Source organism: Paramisgurnus dabryanus, chromosome 23 (genome assembly GCF_030506205.2).
Source record: "Paramisgurnus dabryanus chromosome 23, PD_genome_1.1, whole genome shotgun sequence".
In the NCBI taxonomy this organism is placed as follows: Eukaryota; Metazoa; Chordata; class Actinopteri; order Cypriniformes; family Cobitidae; genus Paramisgurnus; species Paramisgurnus dabryanus.
The window spans coordinates 27,416,605-27,437,846 of NC_133359.1; the positions used below are offsets into that span (position 1 = coordinate 27,416,605).

Genomic DNA, 21,242 nt, shown 5'->3' on the forward strand with positions numbered 1-21,242 from the left:
GCCAGCTTTAGTAGGGTTGATCAGTAATTAATAAGTTAATTAATGCCCAGCCCTATTGAAAAAACCCCACCAAAAGCTGGTTCTAACTGGTCTTTCAATCTGGTTTAGCAGGCTGGTTTCAGACATCTTTTAGCTAATCTGGCTGGTCTTAGCTGATCTAGTTGGAAGACCAGTTAATCCACCAGCTAAAACCAGCTTGGCCAGGCTGGAAGACCTGCTTATTTGTGTTTAGATCTCTGACACGCTATAGCTTCCCTCTGAATGGCTCTTGTGGCTGAAAAGGAGCATTTAAACACAATCCATTCAGCGCTGACTGAATTGTCACATATCCTATATGGGTTTCCACACTATAAAGAGTCTGACAAAGCTGAGAAAAAGTGTAAAAAATCAATACCCTTTGCGTTTAGGGCTGACACCTCACCTATAAGTGACAAATGACGGATACATCTGCTGAGACCAGCAACAAGAATCAATCTTATTAAACCTATCACACGCAAGACGTTTCAAATGCACAGAAGCACCTACCTATTGCTTCAGGCCCCTAACCCAAATTATCATCATGAATGTATGTTACTCATCCCACAGTGTTTGTGCTATGGACTGTGATATCGCATATCACGCAGCTTTACTAGTTTAGCGGTTTGTGTTCAGCTAAAGAAAAGAAGTCATATACATCAAAGACGGCATATGAGAGTGAGAATTTACATTTTTAGGTAAACTATTACCCTAAACGTGGGCCCTAGCAACACTCTAGCAACCATTCTAGGGTTAAAGCAGACAAGTCGGGAGCCTTTTGAGTTGGAACAAGCAACTACCAATAACAAAACCTCATGAGAAAAGCCGACAGCATGCATGGTGTCTAAAAGGGTTGTCGATAACCATTCATCTGGTCCAATGGACTTATCGGCGAGAATTTTAAGCGCATCGAGAGTATTGTGAAATATCAGAATTAGAGTTTACATTTGCCAATTGTCTTAACAAATAATATTCTAACATCATTCTGGCATCACTCATTTTGGATAACTCACATTTTCTTGTAGATGCTTTTTAAGTGCGTAAGGGCAATAAACAGAGCAGGTTCAAAGTAATTAAAGTAGTTCAAGTAATGCAATTAAATATGGTCCCAATAGCTAATGTGAACATTACAAAAACAACACCCGAATACTACAGCAATCACATATACAGCAACTGTACTGTCCATGTGCTTGATCAGGCGCCTAAAGACCTGAATTTGTCATTGTGACAGCCTGTTCCCATGTTAAATACAATGACAAAATATTCAAATTCAAATGAGGACTACAATTTCTTCTTTATAAAGCCATGAGAAATACAATACAATGAACAAGAAGACTTTATGGTGCAGTATCTCATCATTTATCTTTCCTTTTTAGTGTCTCATGTTCAGATAATCTGATTCAATGGGTGTTGAGGGAGTCGGGCATGTGCAGTCTGGTAAAACAACGCATACATCTGATCTAAATGCATTTTAGGACATTAGTGTGAAAGACCGAAAATAAATAATGCACCATTTTCATGTTTCATGAGGTTCTTCTTCTGCAGTCCTGATTATTTATTTAGATGTCAAATTAACATTTCTCCTGTTTATCATGTTTATGCGTTTTGTTTTTTTTATTTCAGCAATCACACACGCCATCTGTCTCCAGCGGAAACAGCAGGCTGCCTCCACAGCACACTTTATCCATAGATGGGGTCCCTGTGAACATACTGGCCCACACGACTGTATGGTTATGACCCAAAACACAATAATCTTCTTACAACATACCAGTCTTGCACATACAGTAGCCTACATTTCTATGGGAATACATATTACATTTACATTATTTTATTTACATGATTACATATGTAACAACAAGTTTTTCTTCTGATTACCTCTGGCCTTGTTTTGATATTCTGGTCAAATGACATTGCTGCAGTGTGATGCATGTCATTTTCAAAAAATGTAATGCTGCCACCTACTGGAGAAATGACATAAATGAGACTACTAACAGAAAATGGACTTTATTGTTATTTGGCAATTGTGCTCTGCAGCAATGTTCCTGGTGGCATGTAAAGTAATGGTTCACCCTGTGTCCCAATTTGCTATCGAGGCGGCTCCAACATTCTTCCGATCGGGTTCGGAAACTCTTAACACACCTCACACCAAGGGAAAATCTGATAAGATAATCTATAGAACCATCAAGCTAATCGGGACATATCTAGGATTGTCAGAAGGGGGGAAATCGGCCCAAAATCATCCCGATTATGTTTCGGTGTGTACCCAGCATTAGAGGTGCATACTGGTTTCTCAAAGGTGTAAATCTGTACCAAAATGGTACATATTAGGATCTTTTTAAAAGGTACCGTCCCAGCGACAACTTTTGTACCAGGTACCGCCTCAGCGAGAGTGTGGTCAAGTCCTAGTCCAGAGTGTTTCAAGACCAGACAAGTTCAGGGGCAGGGCATTTAATTATTAACAAATAATTTTACAAATAATTCATATTTACATTTTCTGTAAATTAATACTTACAAAATACATAACTAGTCCTGCCTGAACTGGGGATTGTGTCACAAATGTTTTTAACCAATGCCAACAAAATTCAAGATATGATTGCAAAATTGCTGGTATGATGTGCCCCAAACATCTCCGGCATGTCCAAACACTTTTGAAAGGTGCAATATTCAGTAAACTAAAGTTATAGAAAGGTGATGTGTCCTGAACAAACAAGTTTTTATTGAAACTTTGACACTTTTTTCATTGCTATGCTCTGCCAGTTGAGTTTCAGTAGCAAGAGTACACTACATATACTCTATATGCCTACTACTAATAAAGTTATATGTTACCTGTAAATTACTGACATTCTCCCTTTTTAGTGCTATTACAGGGGGTAACAATAACACTTTTGTTTGTATGCAAAAAAATTTAAATAAAAATGCTTAAATACAATGCTAACCAACTATTGTGCATTATTACTTTATAACTTTTCCAGTTTTTTTAATTGATTTATCACTGTGTTTTTTAAATCTTTTATTTAAACTATTTAATTTATAGGTAAATATAATAATACCTGTCTGTGTGAAATTACAGTAAGATCCATTTGTATTTCAAACAAACAAAAAAATCCATGTAGAGGGTTTTTGAGAGGAGAACACGTAAATGTAAGGTCTTTTCTACTATTTTATTAACAAAGACTATTATTTTATTTAAGTCATATTAATTTCGCAGTAGTAAGGCTGTGACTGAAATATTATTGTATTATTATTCATTGATTTATTTGTTTTGACGTGACTTGTTTTTCTAAATCAGTTTTTCAGCAGAATCTGACAGCATCACCTCACCGCAGCGTTGCGCTGTTGAGCTTCCCTTAAATCCTCCAAAGAGACTCACTGGCTGTTTCTCAATCTCAAGGCTGCAGCCTCCGGAGGTCGCATATCTAGGCTGCTTACGTCATCAATACTGTTATTTCAAAATATTAACAATTATAAAGTTGGCTATTCTTCGTAGTTAGTAGTAAATTTTTTAATATGCTTATGAACTGCGAATGTAATGCTCAGTTATGCTAATAGCTTGATGACTAATGTAGCCGCATATGCCACCTCCGCAGGCTGCAGCCTTCGGATTGAGAAACAACCACGAGCGAAATCTCTAAATCTGGGCGGAAACTCCCGAACGTCGCTGAGTACCAAGGGGCGTGGCATTCGCTGTGACAGAATACATTCTGACGTATCACTTTTTAGGTTCACGCCCATTTGGAGATCTCCGGTTTGCCGTTATATTTCATTGCTTGGACAGCTGCAAATTTACCATTAGCTCAACGAATTCTGCCTATTTACCATTATAAACGAAACTCATATGTTAGAAGGGGAGAAACGTATTGAGATAGAGGTTTGCTGAGGGTTGTGTCAGTCTTTCAATGTAGTGATGTATCAATAGCATTAGCGCGCTAAAGCAGCTCAGTGCAGCTTTGTTTACATCGTTCAAGTTCAGTTTCATAGTAAGTTTATAGGAGCATAGAAAAACGTTAAGCCTTTTAGAGTACATTACAACACCCTGAAATATTTTTGAGTGCTTAAATTTACTTGTGTTTGTCTTTAAAAGAGTTGTAAAAAGCCTGTGCTCAGTTGGACGTCAGTATGGGGATGTGTTTGCCCTGTCTTAGTGGAGCTGAGGATGAAGTGGTGGTCACACCAGATCCTGTAAGTAATGCAAACACATTTTATGCATACATTTATACAACTGCCTTCACATAAACGTGAACTTTAAAGTGTTCATGACATTGTGTTCAGTCATTCTGTAGCCATGTGTTTATTCTGCACCCGAAACAGCGCCTCTACTGTGACGCCACTTGTTTGTCACGTCATCGTTTTATGTGTTCGACTAACACGGTTTCAGCAATAACAACATAAACAAACGGCTATTGTGGAACACGCGTAACGTTAACAACCGATACACAAGCAGCAAGGGTCTCACTTGACGGCTCAATTTACAGGTGTAGTTAGACTTGTTTGAGTTCAACTAGTTACAAGCTGATGGGCAGTCCGGCTCTTTTCATAGATTCGGCTCTTATGGGTCCGACTCCGGCTCTTTTTTTTTAAGCCCAATTTAGCAATTGTTAATGCTCTGTGTGTTGGTATGCAATTTTTGTATCAATTGTTTTAATAAAAGCCTTATTTTTTTATGAATTGTTTCGTTAGAAAAAAAATACACAGTTAATATTATTCAACATTATAATACAACTTAAATTACACAATTGAACAATGAACACCAAAAAAAAAAAAAAAAAAAAAACTAATAAATAAAGGCAAAATTATAATTTTTTCGGTTTTCACTCATGACTTAACTTTCTTCTTCTTTTTGGTAAATGCCTTAACTTTCTCCCAATGCGCTTACATCTAAATTCTCTATATCGTTTTGTACCTGGCCTGGACCACTACACTGGCTTTTTGGAGCGTCTATCCCCCTTTCTTCTTTCACATAATGGTATAATCCTAGTCTGTCTTTCCATTTGATTGGACGCATCATGTGCCACATACAAATAGGTCCCGCCCCTGCCTGCGAATAAAGAATCGTCTCTCTCGCTGATGGGAGTCGGCTCTTCTCATTCGCTACAAAGACATGGCTCTTAGAGCGACCCATCACTAAAGCGTATATTTTTAAAGGTATAGTTCACCCAAAAATTTTAATTCCGTCATCATTTACTCACTCTCATGTTGTTACAAACCCGCATACATTTCTTTGTTCTGATGAACAAAAAGGAAGATATTCACGAGCCGTTGGTTACAAACATTTCTTAAAATATCTTCCCTTGGGTTCATCAGAACAAATACATTTATGTGGGTTTTTAACAACATGAAAGTGGGTAAATGATGACAGAATTAAGATTTTTGGCTGAACTATCCCTTTAATAATATACTCTTACCTGTAACTATGAACTCAAACAACCCTGACCACACCTGTAAATTTAGCCGTCAAGTGAGACCCTTGCTGCTTGCCGTAGTAATGTTCACGCCCTATTGGCGTTTTTATCGCAAATGAAGTGGATAAGATTTAATTAATTCAATAAGATTATTTGGATAAAATTAGATTATGGGGGGTCCCTGAGAATCCTATTCTGAATGCATCTATAGACATTGCATAGTCATAATTTCACCAGCACCCCTGTGTTTAAGTTAATGTGATTGTGTTAAAATAAATTTCTAGCCAGCAGTGCTATATTATATAAATATTAGATTTACTTTTCCTTCACAGGAGACAAGGAGAAGACAGCTAGCAGAAGCTGCAGAGAAGCGACAGAAAGAGGTACTAAAATACTGATGAGATGTTTAAAGGCCGGGTGCATGATCTCTGAAAGCCAATGTTGAAATTTGAAGTCACCTAAACAAACACACCCCTACCCCAATAGAATCTGGACTTTTTTTTGATAGACCCGCCCCACACATACACAACCCAGGCAACGATGACGGTTAGTAGACACGCCCCTTACTGCTGATTGGCTACAAGTGTGTTTTGGTACCTGTCCTACTCCCTTTTCCAAAGTGTTTTTCAAAAATCATGCACCCCACCTTTAATATAATGATTGGCACTTAAAAAAAATAAATCTGAATTTCTATGCAAGTCCACAGACACGAGGACAAACATGCTGTTTACAGTAGTGACCCTGGGCTATAAAGCTCCAAAATTTTGTAAACTTTAAGCATTAATAAACTCACTATCTTGAGAAGCACAAACACAGTCCTGTAAGCCGTCATAATTTTTTTAGGTTGTAGTCGTGCATACCTATAGACACACGTGCATGATGTTATCCCAGATTTGCATTTTTGTTGTTATCAAAAACTTTGAAACCCGTCTTCAAAAGTTTGCGTTTTCAGTATAACCAAAATGCATATATGTCTGTTATTATTTAACTAGATAAAATTAATAAACAAAGAACAATAGTTTTGCAGTTAATTTCAACGTTTCCTGGTATTTTTTAATGTATTGCAATATTAGTTAATGCAAAACAAACTATGTAAATGAACAATATAAACTAACATTAACAAAGATAAGTAAATGCTTTAAAATATATTCTTTATTGTTAGTTACTATAATGGCACAGGGCTGGTTCTAGGCATGGGCAGGGGTGGGCTAATACTACACTTAAAATCAACTCCAGACCTTTAACATCCTTTATACCACGGGTCTGTTGAATGCTTTACTCTGATTGGTTGAGAAATGTTCCATGGGTGTTGATTATTTTTCTGTAAACCCCACACCTAACTTGTCAAATGCCTTAAAATAACGTAAGTTATGTCCATAACTATGGATCTATGAGACCGAACGATGACCGTCACCACGGTCTTATCCTGAATGACGCCATTCTTCCGCCTATCCTCGAGACCTAATATCAACAATGTCAGGTGACTGACCCTAGGTTGGCTATGTAACATCCGGATGAACCAACCACTTCCTCTTGCTGGAACGCCCCAGCTCGTCCCGAGTGACAAGAGATGGTGACGGTCATCGTTCGGTCTCATAGATCCATAGTTATGGACATAACTTACGATCTATTTCGACCTCACTCAGACCGTCACCACGGTCTTATCCTGAATGACTTATAACATCAGGGTCACGAGGGATTAGTATCTTTTCCCTACCCTGGTAGTTTAGCTACAGATAAAACAGTAGACCCAAAAGAGTTAGGATTTGCCACATTAATCCTATAAAACTTTGTGAACGTACATGGAGTACTCCAAGAGGCTGCAGCACAAATGTCTGAGAGTGCCACTCCTTTGAGTGCTGCCCAGGAAGTAGCCATGCTCCTGGTAGAATGAGCAACCAGCTCACCAGGAATGGGCAGACCTTGGCTGAAATACGCTTGTGAAATGGTATCAACAATCCAATGAGACAAACGTTGCTTAGACACAGGCTTACCTGTACACTTCTTGTCAAAGCATACAAATAGTTGTGTGTGTGCGTGCCGCAATGATCGAGTGCGCTCAATGTATGTGTGCAACGCTCTAACAGGACATAAGGTATAATTTTCTAACCCTGTACCTGAACAAAGAGGGTCAGGTTGGAAAGCATCAAGCTCAATTACCTGATTTACTGTACTAGGCTTAAGAACCTTGGGTAGGAATGATGGGTTTGGCCAAAGAAAAACCCCTGTTCTTTCTGCCTTCCATCTCAAGCAGTCTTCACTTACTGATAAGGAATGCAATTCACTTTAAAAGATCAGTTTCTTCCAAAGGCTCAAAAGGTGCTTTGGTCAGAGAATGTAAAACAATGGTAAGGTCCCAAGTAGGAGATCTCATAAATCTCCCGGGGTTTAAACGATGTGCCCCCTTAAGGAATCGAGATACCAAGGGGTGTTTACCAACACTTACACCATCTATTAACGTGTGAAAGTGGGAAATAGCTGCAATGTAAACCTTTATGGTATTGACTGATTTTCCGGAGCTCAGTAATGTTTGCAGAAACCGTAGAACCATACTGGTGTCACAATCGGCTGAATTTAGTTGATGGTCTTGACACCATGCTGAGAATATTCGCCACTTGCTAGAGTAATTACTCCATGTAGAGGGTGCTTTAGAACTATTTATTGTCCTTAACACAGCTTCATCTAAGTCTTTAGAGAGGGACTTAGTAAGGGCCATACCCATAGTTGTAACATCTCTGGTCTGGGGTGCCAAATCTGGCCTTCCGCTTGGGAGAGGAGATCGGCTCTCTTCGGTAACTGCCAAGGGTGACCTTGGATCAGATGTACAAGGGCCGGAAACCAATGCTTCTTTGGCCACCTCGGGGCTACAAGTAAGACTTTGTGATGGCCCAATGCTATCCTCCTGAGCACCAGCGAAATCAGAGGTAGGGGAGGAAAAGCGTACAACAACCCTTCCGGCCATTCTTGAGATAGTGCATCTATCCCCAGGGGATGCCCCTGGTTGTTCAAGGAGTACCATAGATTGCAATGGGTTGTCTCGGCAGTCGCGAACAGGTCGATCTTCGGCACACCGAACTGACCCCATATGAGCCTCACCACTTCGGCATGGAGACGCCATTCCCCTGGGAGAGGTCCGGTTCGGGATAACAAGTCTGCAGCTTTGTTTGCTACTCCCGGAATATATACTGCCCTGAGTGACTGGAGTTTCGGAAATGCCCAGGAAAGTAGTTCCTTTGCCACCTGGAGGCATCGTGCTGATCTTGTGCCGCCTTGGTGATTGATGTGGTACACTGCAGACATGTTGTCTGTTCTTATCAAGACATCTTTGTTCTGTAATAACGGGAGAAAAGCTCTCAGGGAGAGATGCACTGCCCTGAGTTCCAACACATTGATGTGCTCTAAGGTCCAAGGGGATTCCCAGAGACCCCGGATAGACCTGCCTTCCCACACTGCTCCCCATCCCGATAGAGAGGCATCCGTTGTTATCACAGACCGCCTCGCTGGGATGTTGCCTAAGGGAACCCCTTGTGATAGCAGTGGACCTTAGAGCACATCAATGTGTATTTAAACAGCAGTAAACAGTTCAGTCTTCAGGTGAAGCAGTTATCAACAGGAGTCCACAGAAACGTGTAAGTGTATTTGATTTGAGACTTGTGAAGTTTTAGCGCAGTGTCGTTGCTAAGAAACGCTCTCTTGTTTACCTTTGTCTCACGTGCTGCAATCCGCGTTTGTTCTCGCGTGTCCTCGCGTGCTTTAGTGTATTACAGTAAATACAGTAGTAGTTTCGGCCATTAACGTGTTGTTGATTGTTTTCGGGCGTGGCCAACGCCAGGAGAGTATTTAAACAGCAGTAAACAGTTCAGTCTTCAGGTGAAGCAGTTATCAACAGGAGTCCACAGAAACGTGTAAGTGTATTTGATTTGAGACTTGTGAAGTTTTAGCGCAGTGTCGTTGCTAAGAAACGCTCTCTTGTTTACCTTTGTCTCACGTGCTGCAATCCGCGTTTGTTCTCGCGTGTCCTCGCGTGCTTTAGTGTATTACAGTAAATACAGTAGTAGTTTCGGCCATTAACGTGTTGTTGATTGTTTTCGGGCGTGGCCTGCTGAGTTTCAGCCCACATTTGAAGCACTTATAAAAGCAGTCAGTCCACCGCGGCAGCGGTCGCGTGCAGCCCTCGTCGTGTGAAGACCGAAGAGTGTAAAGACCATCGACTCTACCTGCGCGACTCCACCGAGCAGGGACACCGACTGGGCACTTAAGTATTGCACTTTTTGTACTAACTTATTCTATTTATCTATATAGCACTCTTTTTCCTCTCTTGTACATTTCCTATTCTTATAATTTTACTATGTGCTTTCAAATCTCTACTGTCATTACAACTCGTAAATCTGTTGTATCACGTCGCCGTGGGAGAAATATTAATAACCTCCGCACTCTCCCACCTTCCACTATTGCCTCACTCTCTCTTCCCATTGGCTTATGGAACTGCCAATCTGCTGTCAACAAAGCAGATTTCATTACTGCCATTGCCTCACATTCTGGCCTTTCTGTTTTAGCACTTACTGAGACATGGATTAAACCAGAGGACACGGCCACTCCGGCTGCCCTCTCCAACAACTACACTTTCTCACACAGTCCTCGCACAACAGGAAGGGGTGGAGGAACTGGTCTGCTCATCCCAAAGGACTGGAAATTCCAACAGCAAACCCCCTCATGTGACAGCAACTCTTTCGAATCGCATATTGTTACTATCATCCACCCTACTAAAATGCATTTTTTAGTTATCTATCGCCCCCCAGGTCAACTTGGACACTTCTTGGAGGAGTTAGATGTACTTCTGTCTTCATTCCCTGAGGATGGTACTCCTTTAGTAGTACTTGGTGACTTCAATATCCACCTGGAGAAACCACAGGCAGCTGACTTCAACACCCTGACTGCGTCGTTTGACCTCAAGCGAGTCCCTACTTCACCAACACACAGGTCTGGTAATCTTTTAGATCTTATCTACACACGCTGTTGTTCCACCTACCACACCCAGGTCACCCCACTTCACACATCTGATCACTTCCTAATTACTCTCGACCTCGACCTGACTCCCCCTGTCGCTACATACGATCCCCCATTGGTCACGTTCAGGCGCAACCTGCGCACGCTCTCTCCCTCCCGCTTATCCTCTGCGATTGTTTCCACGCTGCCCGCTCCCAGCCAACTCTCTCTGTTAGATACTGACAATGCCACTGACACACTTTGTTCCACTCTTACATCCTGCTTAGACACATTATGCCCTCTGACATCTGGACCGGCCCGGGTCACACCTTCTGCTCCTTGGCTAACTGAGGTTCTCCGTGAGCATCGCTCCACACTCAGGGCTACAGAGAGGAAGTGGCGCAGATCAAATGATCCTTCTGATCTCTGCCTCTATCAGTCTCTTCTTGCCTCCTTCTCCAAGGATGTCTCCTCTGCAAAGACCCTATACTACCATTCAAAGATTAACAACTCACCTGACTCTCACACTCTCTTCAAGACCTTCTCTACCCTTCTTTGTCCCCCTGCCCCTCCACCTTCATCCGACCTAACGGCTGATGATTTTGCTTCCTTCTTTGTGAAGAAAACGAAAACTATTAGCAGTCAGTTCTCCGAGCCGCCGCTTCTTGCGCATTCTCAAATCCCTGAGACATGCTCCCTTCCCTCCTTCTCTCTCCTATCCGAAGCAGATGTTTCCAAGGTCTTGGCTTCTAATCATCCGACTACCTGCCCGCTAGATCCCATACCCACCCATCTCCTCCAGGCCATCTCTCCGTCTGTTATCCCTGCTCTCACTCACATTATCAATTCATCCCTTTCCACTGGCACCTTCCCTGTAGCATTTAAAGAGGCCCGGATAACCCCGTTGCTGAAGAAACCCACTCTCAATCCTGCTATGCTAGAGAACTACAGACCCGTTTCTCTTCTTCCCTTCATTTCCAAGACTCTTGAACGCATTGTGTTCAACCAGCTCTCCACTTTCTTCACACAAAATAACCTCCTGGATAGCAATCAGTCTGGATTCAAAAGTGGTCACTCCACTGAGACTGCGCTGCTATCAGTCATTGAGGCCCTAAGGCAGGCAAGGGCAGCCTCCAAATCATCTGTGCTGATCTTACTGGATCTATCTGCAGCTTTTGACACCGTCAATCACCGCATCCTCCTGTCGACTCTCATGTCTATGGGTGTCACTGACACAGCGCTTTTATGGTTCAAGTCGTACCTCTCAGATAGGTCATTTCGGGTATCCTGGAGAGGTGACGTCTCCGAACCCCAACGTCTAGATACCGGGGTCCCTCAAGGCTCTGTGCTTGGACCGCTGCTCTTTTCGATATACATGACATCCCTGGGCTCTGTCATTCGGAAACATGGCCTTTCCTACCACTGCTATGCAGACGACACTCAACTCCACTTGTCGTTCCACCCTGATGATCCTACGGTTTCTGCCCGCATCTCGGCATGCCTGAGGGACATCTCACTCTGGATGAAGGATCACCATCTCCAGCTTAACCTTGCAAAGACAGAACTGCTTGTCATATCATCCGAACCAAAGATTCAGCACAACTTTTCCATTCAGCTAGGTTCCTCGACCATCACGCCTTCCAAGACGGCCAAAAACCTGGGAGTGGTCATTGATGATCGGCTTAGCTTCACGGAGCATGTTGCCAGCACCGCTCGCTCTTGTAGATTCATCCTCTACAATATTAGGAAAATTAGACCTTTCCTAGATGAGCATGCTACGCAGGTCCTGGTCCAAGCTCTTGTCCTGTCCAGGCTGGACTACTGCAATGCGCTACTGGCAGGACTTCCAGCCTGCACGACCAAACCCTTACAGATGATTCAGAACGCAGCGGCAAGAGTGGTCTTCAATGAGCCAAAGAGGGCGCACGTCACTCCTCTCTTTGTCAAGTTACACTGGCTTCCTATAGCAGCCCGCATCAAATTTAAGGCTCTGCTCCTGGCCTTTAAAACCACCACTGGGTCAGCACCCCCTTACCTTCGCTTGCTTATAGAGCCTTATGTACCCTCTCGATCACTGCGCTCTGCCACCGAGCGACGACTTGAGGTACCATCTCAAAAAGGGAAGAAAACACTAACGCGTACCTTCTCAGGAACTGTCCCACAACTGTGGAATGATCTGCCGGTCGTGACACGATCAGCTGACACTGTAGCTGTCTTTAAGACTCGGCTAAAAACCTATCTCTTCCACCATTACCTAACTTCCTAATTACAGATTTACTATCTTTATTTAGTTACCCTTCTCCTTATCTCTTTCTCTATCTACCTTCCTCTTTATCTAAAAAAAAAAAAAAAAAAACTACTAACATACCCTTGGCTATGTATATTGTGTTGGACTTGATGAGACTATTTCCAGTGCACTTATGTATTGCTGTCTTATGTTGCCATAATTGCTTCTATTGTTTACCTCACTTGTAAGTCGCTTTGGACAAAAGCGTCTGCTAAATGACTAAATGTAAAATGTAAATGTAAATGTGATAGCAACGCATTGCTATTCCAAGGACGTAACTTTTGGATACACTTCCGTGTGACCTTTATTCTTACATGTCTGTGCAATTTGGGATGTAATTGAAAACTGTTCAGCCACCGCTGTAGAGGACGTGCTTTGAGAAGGCAGAGTGGAATGACCACTGCTGCTGCTGCTATCATACCCAACAATCGCTGGAATTGAATGAACTTTATTTTCTTGTTCAGGCGAAATGACTGGGCTAGACGTAACAATTGTACCACCCTCTGGGGTGATAACGATGCAGTCATCAGTCTGGAATCTAGCGAAATTCCCACAAACACTGTCTGTTGTCTGGGAATTAGATTGCTCTTTTCCCAGTTCACTTTGAAGCCAAGAGATTGGACATGTTGAAGAACTATTTCTGTGTCCTTCATAACTTGACTGCGGGAAGGAGCACAAATTAGCCAGTCGTCCAGGTATGACAAAATTTTCAAACCTGCACACTGAAGAGGACGAAGGGCTGTTGAGACCACCCTGGTGAAGACCCTTGGAGACAGAGACAGGCCAAATGGGAGGACCTTGAACTGATAAACCTGATCTTGAAAGGCAAAGCGAAGAAACGGGTGATGATCCTGACAGATGGGTATCTGGAAATATGCATCCTTTAGATCTATGGAAGTGAACCATTCTCCCAGTTCTATGGATTCCAGAATTTGTACTGTAGTCAGCATTTTGAAGGGTAATACCTTTATGAATTTGTTCAGTTGTCGTAAGACCAGAATGGGTCGATGCCCGCCATCTTTCTTGGGTACTAGGAAATATTTCGAATAAAACCCAGTTAGCTGTTTGTTGGTGTTTATCTGTACAATTGCTTTTTTCTGTAGTAAGACCATGATCTCGTTGGTCAAGATTTTTGCCTGGGCTGGGTCTCTGACTATAGTCATGTGAACCCCTGAAAAGGTAGGAGGACGTCGCCGGAATTGTATCCTGTATCCTTTCCTGATGGTATCTAGAACCCAAGGATCTGATGTTACTTTCTCCCAACTGTACAGGCACAGTTGGGAGCATTCTCCGGCGACTCCGAGACTGCTATGCATGGCCTCCTCTGGGTTTGAAACCCCTGGTAGGTCGCCTTTTAAGAGGTCCTCCCCTACCTGGAGTGTGGGACTGGTCCATTTGGGGAGTTTGGTAAAACGGTCTAGTTCCCCTGTCATGGGACTGGTAACCCCTAGTCCGTCTTCTGTCATGCCCCCAAGGCTCTGAATGAGGAAAGCGTGAGGGTTGAAAGGAATGAGCAGCTCTATGGCCATATCTAGTAGGTCCACCAAACGTTTGCTGAACTGATTCTCTTCTGCGTCTTGCCTGGTCAGCAGTATCCAGTAAGGACTGGGAATCAGTGTGAAATACCCGTCCTGGAACCACTGGCATACTAGTCAGTTCTCTCCTAATAGTCTCAGGCAAATCTGTTTGAGCTAACCAAATCTGTCTTCTGGCTAAAATTGCTGAAGACATAGATGCTCCAATATCCCTGGTAAGCTGCGAATGTGTGATAAGTGCTGTGTCAATTAGGTTCATGACATCACGCTCTTCTGTATTGACCACTTTCCTCAAGGCAGCCAACACTATTGCCAAAGCATTTCCTGATCCAGCGGCCCGAGTAGCTGCATTATACGCTTGGCTCATTAATCGATCAGTCTTTTGACATTCTTTACCAGGACAACGGGGATTGTCTGTAACTTTGTCTGGTCCCAGAGCTGTTAATGTTGCAATTTCTCGCTCCACTGGAGGCATGTTTCCCATACCACTCTCAGCGGGGTAATTTAATTTAGCAAACCGTCTACAGCCTGCGTTAAACTGGGGTGCAGCTATTGGATTATTCCAGGCTTTCCTTAGCATCTGGGAATAATCATCAGCCACAGGAATAGACACAGGAGGTTGTGTACACTCAAAAAAATGAACTTGGTTGGAGTCAGTTTTACTAAATAATTTCTTGTTCACTTTACTTAACAAACACAAGTAACGGCATATGATTAATTTAACTTAGTAATTTCAACAAAAGACTGTGTCTTGTCAGCTTTACTTCAAAATTATTTGTTCAGCCAATAAAACATTGTTGCGTAAAAGTAACAGATTAATAAAACCAATACAGACTTGCATCTCATTGGCTGATGATGCTGCAGTGTATTATGGGTAAATTGTTGTTCTGGCAGAATTGTTGTACCCTCTTGCAAAAGTGTAGCACGATTAGATAGGTACCTGAGTAATAAGTGGCCAAGTAATAGTTAATAAACTTGTTCTGATATATTTTAGAACAAAACAAACCAACAAACGGTTTGAAATGTTACATTGCATTTCAAATAAGTTTGTGATATGTTTGATAAACTGTAATTAAATAAAGGTTGTATTGAGCCGCTGCACTCTGATTGATTGATTCGTTGTTATGGAGTTATTAAATCATTATTTTTTTACATCAATTAAATGTTTCATAATAGTGACTTTACTAGGATTTCTTTAGTCCATGTAACATTTAAATTGTCAATTTTACACAAACTTTTTTAGTAAATACAACTAACATTTTATTTGTTGACATTACTTAACAAAGCTATGTGGAACCCACTTGACGAAGTTTTTTTAAGTAAATCCAACTTTTTATTTTTTTGAGTGTACGAGAAATGCCCGTCCATACACCTTGTGTGGGTGCTGGGGCTGCCGCAGCTTCTTCCTGAGTATCAAGGCCCAGTATCCTTGCTGCGCTTAAGATGTGTGACAGAATATCAGACTGAGGATTCCCTATTGACACGTCTGACTTAGACTCCTCTTCCTCATTTTCTTCAGCATCCCCCTCACTACTACCATACAAAGAATTATTAGCATGGAGTGATACAGCATCCATAGAATCCTCCCTCTCTTCCTGACATGATGTTAAATCATCTCTGAGAGAGGGTGCAACAGTTAGTACAGATGGTTGTGTGCTTACTGGAGAACTACGCGTTTCAAGCTTACTAGCTAAGTCACGTAATGCTGCCAAAATATGTAATTGTGTGTCATCTTTGGGCTCTTGAGTTGCCGCAGCACTCTCCCTTTTATCCTGAGGCGTGTCAGAGTATGAGGATACAGTGGACTCATCAGGCCTCTTACGCTTTTGAGAAGACCCACTGGGAATCACTTTACTGCCACCAGTTGAATGTCTTGCTCTCTGTATTTTTTCTTGTAAGGAAAGCTCCTTTGCAGCTGCACATGGGCTTTCAATGTCATCTAATAAATGCTGCATACCCAAACAGGAGGGGCATTCCCGGTGCCCATCCCGTGGGTGCATAACCGATTGACAAAATCTACATTTTGAGTGACTCATAATGAAAAGCCAGAGTTCACTTAATATGATAACAGTCTAAGATATGAAAGAGACAGCAACAATTAGCTGTAACAAATCACAGTATTTTTAATGATTGAAGATGAACAAAATCTCAAAATAAACTGTCTGGCATTTAGTTAACAAACACAAATAACATGCCATTAACAAATAGATTGTGACGAATCACCCTTCATTAAATCACCTTTTAAGTCTGCGAACAGAGCTCTTAGGTTGGCAGAAAAAAACACTTTATTTTATTTATCTATTTATAAACTGTAATTTTGAAAAATAAACTACTTGGTATTAGTTAAACAATATAATTAACCGTGTACCATTATAATATTGATTGTGACGAATCACCGCTCGTAATAAATTCAAAACTGAGTTTGCGAACAAAACTGCTAGAAAATCATATGGTCTTATGAAAATTATATATCCATCATTCTACGTGCGTACACGCAGTAAACTGTAATGGAAAAACAACTGTCTGCTGCGAACAGCTGACGTAAACAGAGCACCTGAAAAACAAACTATAAAACTTAGAGAAATACTCACCGACTAGCGTTCCAACAACGCGCCGAGATAGATAAATGAGAAGAAAACCCTCGCAATCCTCAGGGATATAAAACGTGACGGATTGAAACATTTAGTCTTCTCCTGTAAATAGATTCAAAAAATGCGCTCTACCGCTTCGGTCTCAGATGAGGCGAGAAAGGCAAGAGGAAGTGGTTGGTTCATCCGGATGTTATCTAGCCAACCTAGGGTCAGTCACCTGACATTGTTGATATTAGGTCTCGAGGATAGGCGGAAGAATGGCGTCATTCAGGATAAGACCGTGGTGACGGTCTGAGTGAGGTCGAAATAGATCCACCAGAGCAATGTTTGTTGTAACCGTGGTATAAGAGAAATAATTAACTCTGGTCCTTTGAATTATTTAAAATAATTATTTTCATATAATTCAACGACCCATCATCAATTATTATTTACTTATTTATAAGGAAAATTATTTAACAAATAGACAATACCTGTCCATAAAATATCTTTCAATCAACTGTTCCATTACTTTTGAACTCTTTAAAAAGGGGGAGCTACCAATTTAAATGTGAATATCCTCTATATAAAGCTGAGAGTGCACTTTAGGCCAATATTCATTATATGACTGTAACTGGAATAAATTTTGTGCCCACATAATTGCCCACTCATATACACCTATATATATAATATCTGCCACACACTATTCTATAGCTGGCAAGAACCGGCCCTGTTATGGCATATTAATCTTTCCTTTAGCGTTTTTCATTTGCCTATTAAATATTAGGATCCTTTTTAAACAGGATTTAATTGCTATAAAGATTTTTATTTATGATTGGTGGGTCTTCTCACTCGTCTCTTAGAGGTTAAAGGCAAATGGTAGACCTAAAGCAGCACGGTAAGTAAACATCCTTATCTAGTGTCTCCACACTTGACAGACATCTTTTATGATGCAATTTGGCTAAAATGAGCTTAGCTGCATCCAAAATCATGCACTATTTATTGACTGGCAACATCGTATATACCCTAACCCTAGACAAAATGCAAATATGTCGCTGGATATGCTATTGCAAGTGGCATCATCTGACAACATTAAGCGAATTTTTTAAGCAGACTTTAGCTACTCTTTATTTAAAGAGCACATATTTTGCTATTTAAAATGTTTTACTTTTGGGAGGTCAATAAACACTCTTGTTTTTTAATAATGTGCATTTAATTTTTCCTTAATTTCCAACGAATCATTCAAAGTTTCATCTTGCCAAACCCCTCCTTTGTGTGATGCTACTCTGCTCTGATTGGTCGCAGTTGCACATTACTCTGTGTTTATATTATATTTATGCATTTGGCAGAAACTTTTATCCAAAGCGACTTACAGTGCATTACAACCTATACATTTTTCTTTTATCAGAATATGTGTTCCCTGGGTTTGAACCCATGACCTTTTGGGCTGCAAACGCAAATCTCTACCACTGAGCTATACAGGAACAGTGCTCGCGTCGTTCTCATTCCTTATAATAATGATACTGTTCCATACTGTTATATAAATAAAGCACCAAAAGAAAAAAGTTGCTCAACACTTGCGTTAGCGAACCGGATCCACCACAGTTGGGTAGTAAACACTAACGTTAACATTATGCGTTAGCCGAACGGACACAGAGTACTGTTAAAACATTTCAGTTTGTAAACCAGCGTGTTGCTCTACCTTTCATCATGACTCCAAGTAATAACAACGCAAGACATGCAATATTAATCAACACATTTGCAGACAATATCTGAGCGAGTTGCAGATTAGCAGAACTATAAACGTAAATTAGCCGCTTAGCTTGATGCTGAATTAGCCGGTTAGTATAAGTGCACACAACATACATATTTAACACGCTCAACAAAACCTAAAAGCAACCATTACTAATTATACTTGCAGGTTGTGATTCAGAGGAGCAGTCTGGTCCAAATAAACTAGGCACTTAACCCATCCTTTATGGTTAACCCATCTTAAAGATTAGAGAAACAGTCATCAGATACATTTTAACCATTGATTGTTCACAGCCTTCTCCATGGGACATGAAATTTATCTGAATTTGCTTTCACAGCACAGAGAGAAAGAGACCACAGCATCTTCTCGACATGATATTATCCACAGGGTTTGTTTAGTTGTGGTTGAGACTACTTAGAAGGTTTGCGCACATAGCAAGTCGCGACGTAGCAACTTTACAGAAAAGGGATTTGAACTCTGGACGACTCATTCCAGCGACTTGACCCTTTTATTTATTTTGAAAGCCGATAACTTGAGTTACAGTTCACTTTGCAGCTTTTTCACTTAAAACCACATGACCCACTAAAGGTATTTTTTGCGATAGCATAATATGTGCTCTTTAATATAGCTGGCTGCCTCTTGACCAAAGGTCTTATAATTTGTGCAAATGAAAAATGAAGCAATCTTAAATGGACAATACGCATATTTTATAAAGCTTATGTTGTCTCGGTTAAATATGAGTATATATGATGTCATCAGTTGTATAAAGATTCATACTTCACTTATAACATTTCCAGCATGTGTAAGGTGCACCATGATTTGACATGTGAGCACTAAATAACGTTCACTGCCTGTCACAGGAAATGTTATGATAAATGATTCATTAAAATCAAACGATGAAAGTGTGTCATGAAATGAGGTGTAAGGTGTGATAACTGTATTTTATTTTATCCGTGTGTAGACAACATACAGAGGCATCAAAAATCCAGAAGCATTGGAAAGGAAAAAGAAGAAACAGGAAGAAGTGGAGAAAGAGACCTTGAATCCTTTACCTTCTGGAGGAGGTGGTGGGCTAAAGGTACTGTATGAAGTTTACATCAATAGATACAAACAACACCATAGCCCTTACTGTATGACAGTCCACTGTCTGCAAACCTGTTAGATATATATCTATAAATAAATGAGTACAGTTTATAAAATATAATTGTTTATTTTTATGAAAAACTGCAGCTCATGTAAAAAATGAAACTAAGATGAATTATGTCAGAAACTGTTTTACCTTTATTGTGAAATTGCAACCTTTATATACCCCCTTATGTATGTATGTTGCATACAATAATTCCAGCTTTTTTTCTCTTTAGTGGCAGGTCGGCTAACGTAAGCTAAAAGGAGGATCACTAATGACTCTACACCTTCATCTGCAGTATTTCCAACTGACTTGAGACATTTTTGAAGCTTTTCTGTTCTTTTTTTCATGTTTTGAAGTGATGCTATAAAGGAAGTGTGCATAGAGACTATAATTTTTGCCAAGCTTTTCTTTCAGGCCTTCTGACTGGCCAGAGTGCATTCAAGCCACGCCCTTTAAACGGCAATATATGCTAATGAGCATTGAATGTTTTTTTATGTAATCTTTTCAGAATATCATTTATGTTCATCAGTCATTTTCACACACCAACTGCTTTTATACGGAGATGCTTTCTATTTTTAACATTATGGTGACCTGAATGTCATTTCAATATACATTTATTCAACAGAGAAGCATGTTTTGTAATGGATTAAGCTGCATATTTAGCTATTAATATAATATTTATTTCAAGTCATTCATCAGAGTGCTTTAGGATTATTGCATTGTGTGATAATATTTATTGACAAGACTGTACAGCATGTGGGAAATGTTTGCTATTTAAGAGTACTGCTGTGGATGAAGGATATTCATTTAGTTTGAGCACTTTCACTGCCCTTGATTGTATACCCTGCTGTTTTTATGAACCAGGTACTATAGTGCTTAGTGTGAAATATACTGTACATACTGTATCTATAGTCTCTGAGCTCTTTATTATTGCCTTTGCTGTGCCTACAACAGCTTTCTCAGTACATGTTAAACAAAATATATCAGTCAAAAGAAACAACCTGTACTGTAGATTTAATTCTGAAAGTTTTAATAAAGGAATAGTTCAACTAAAATTAAACTTTTTACTGTCTCTTCAATTTTATATATTTTTTACATTTACTTTCAATAGCATCTTAATATGGTCCTCATGACTCCTGTGCTATATTGCAGGTCTTTAGAATAGTTGGATAGTTAGACAATTTTCTTATCTGAGTCTGAATGATTGATTCAGTCTGATCCAGTTTCTCATCCAGTTTTTGGGTGTCATTTATTTTTGGTGAATTATTTCTTTAACATACATATGCTGCATAACAAATGGATGCATTGCAATGTTTGTGTTTACCAGTAGAGGGCTGCAGCACACTTCTGGAACAGAAACTTGAACGCACAAAAGTCTTTGCTTAAATAAAGATGTTTGTGTGTTTGCTTAAATGGCCTGTTTTTATTTGCTACTTGCTTTGACAAAATACCTTTTGTTTGAGCATATGTACTTAACTGATGTACTCAAATCCTTTCAGTGGACCTCTCATCAGATGGTTGTCTAATACTATATACTAAACTGATTTCAAATATCGGTTCTTCCATTGCAT

General features: G+C 40.5%; 1 protein-coding gene across 1 annotated transcript; it reads left to right on the plus strand.

The window, feature by feature from the left end:
* The first annotated feature begins 3,713 nt into the window (after window positions 1-3,713).
* Window positions 3,714-20,792, plus strand: svip (small VCP interacting protein). The gene is made up of 5 exons (XM_065291189.2): window positions 3,714-3,992; window positions 4,097-4,194; window positions 5,747-5,797; window positions 19,504-19,620; window positions 19,904-20,792. Exons 2-5 carry the CDS (start codon window positions 4,132-4,134, stop codon window positions 19,916-19,918), a joined length of 246 nt encoding a protein of 81 aa, XP_065147261.1. The 5' UTR covers window positions 3,714-3,992; window positions 4,097-4,131; the 3' UTR covers window positions 19,919-20,792.
* The last annotated feature ends 450 nt before the right edge of the window (window positions 20,793-21,242 follow it).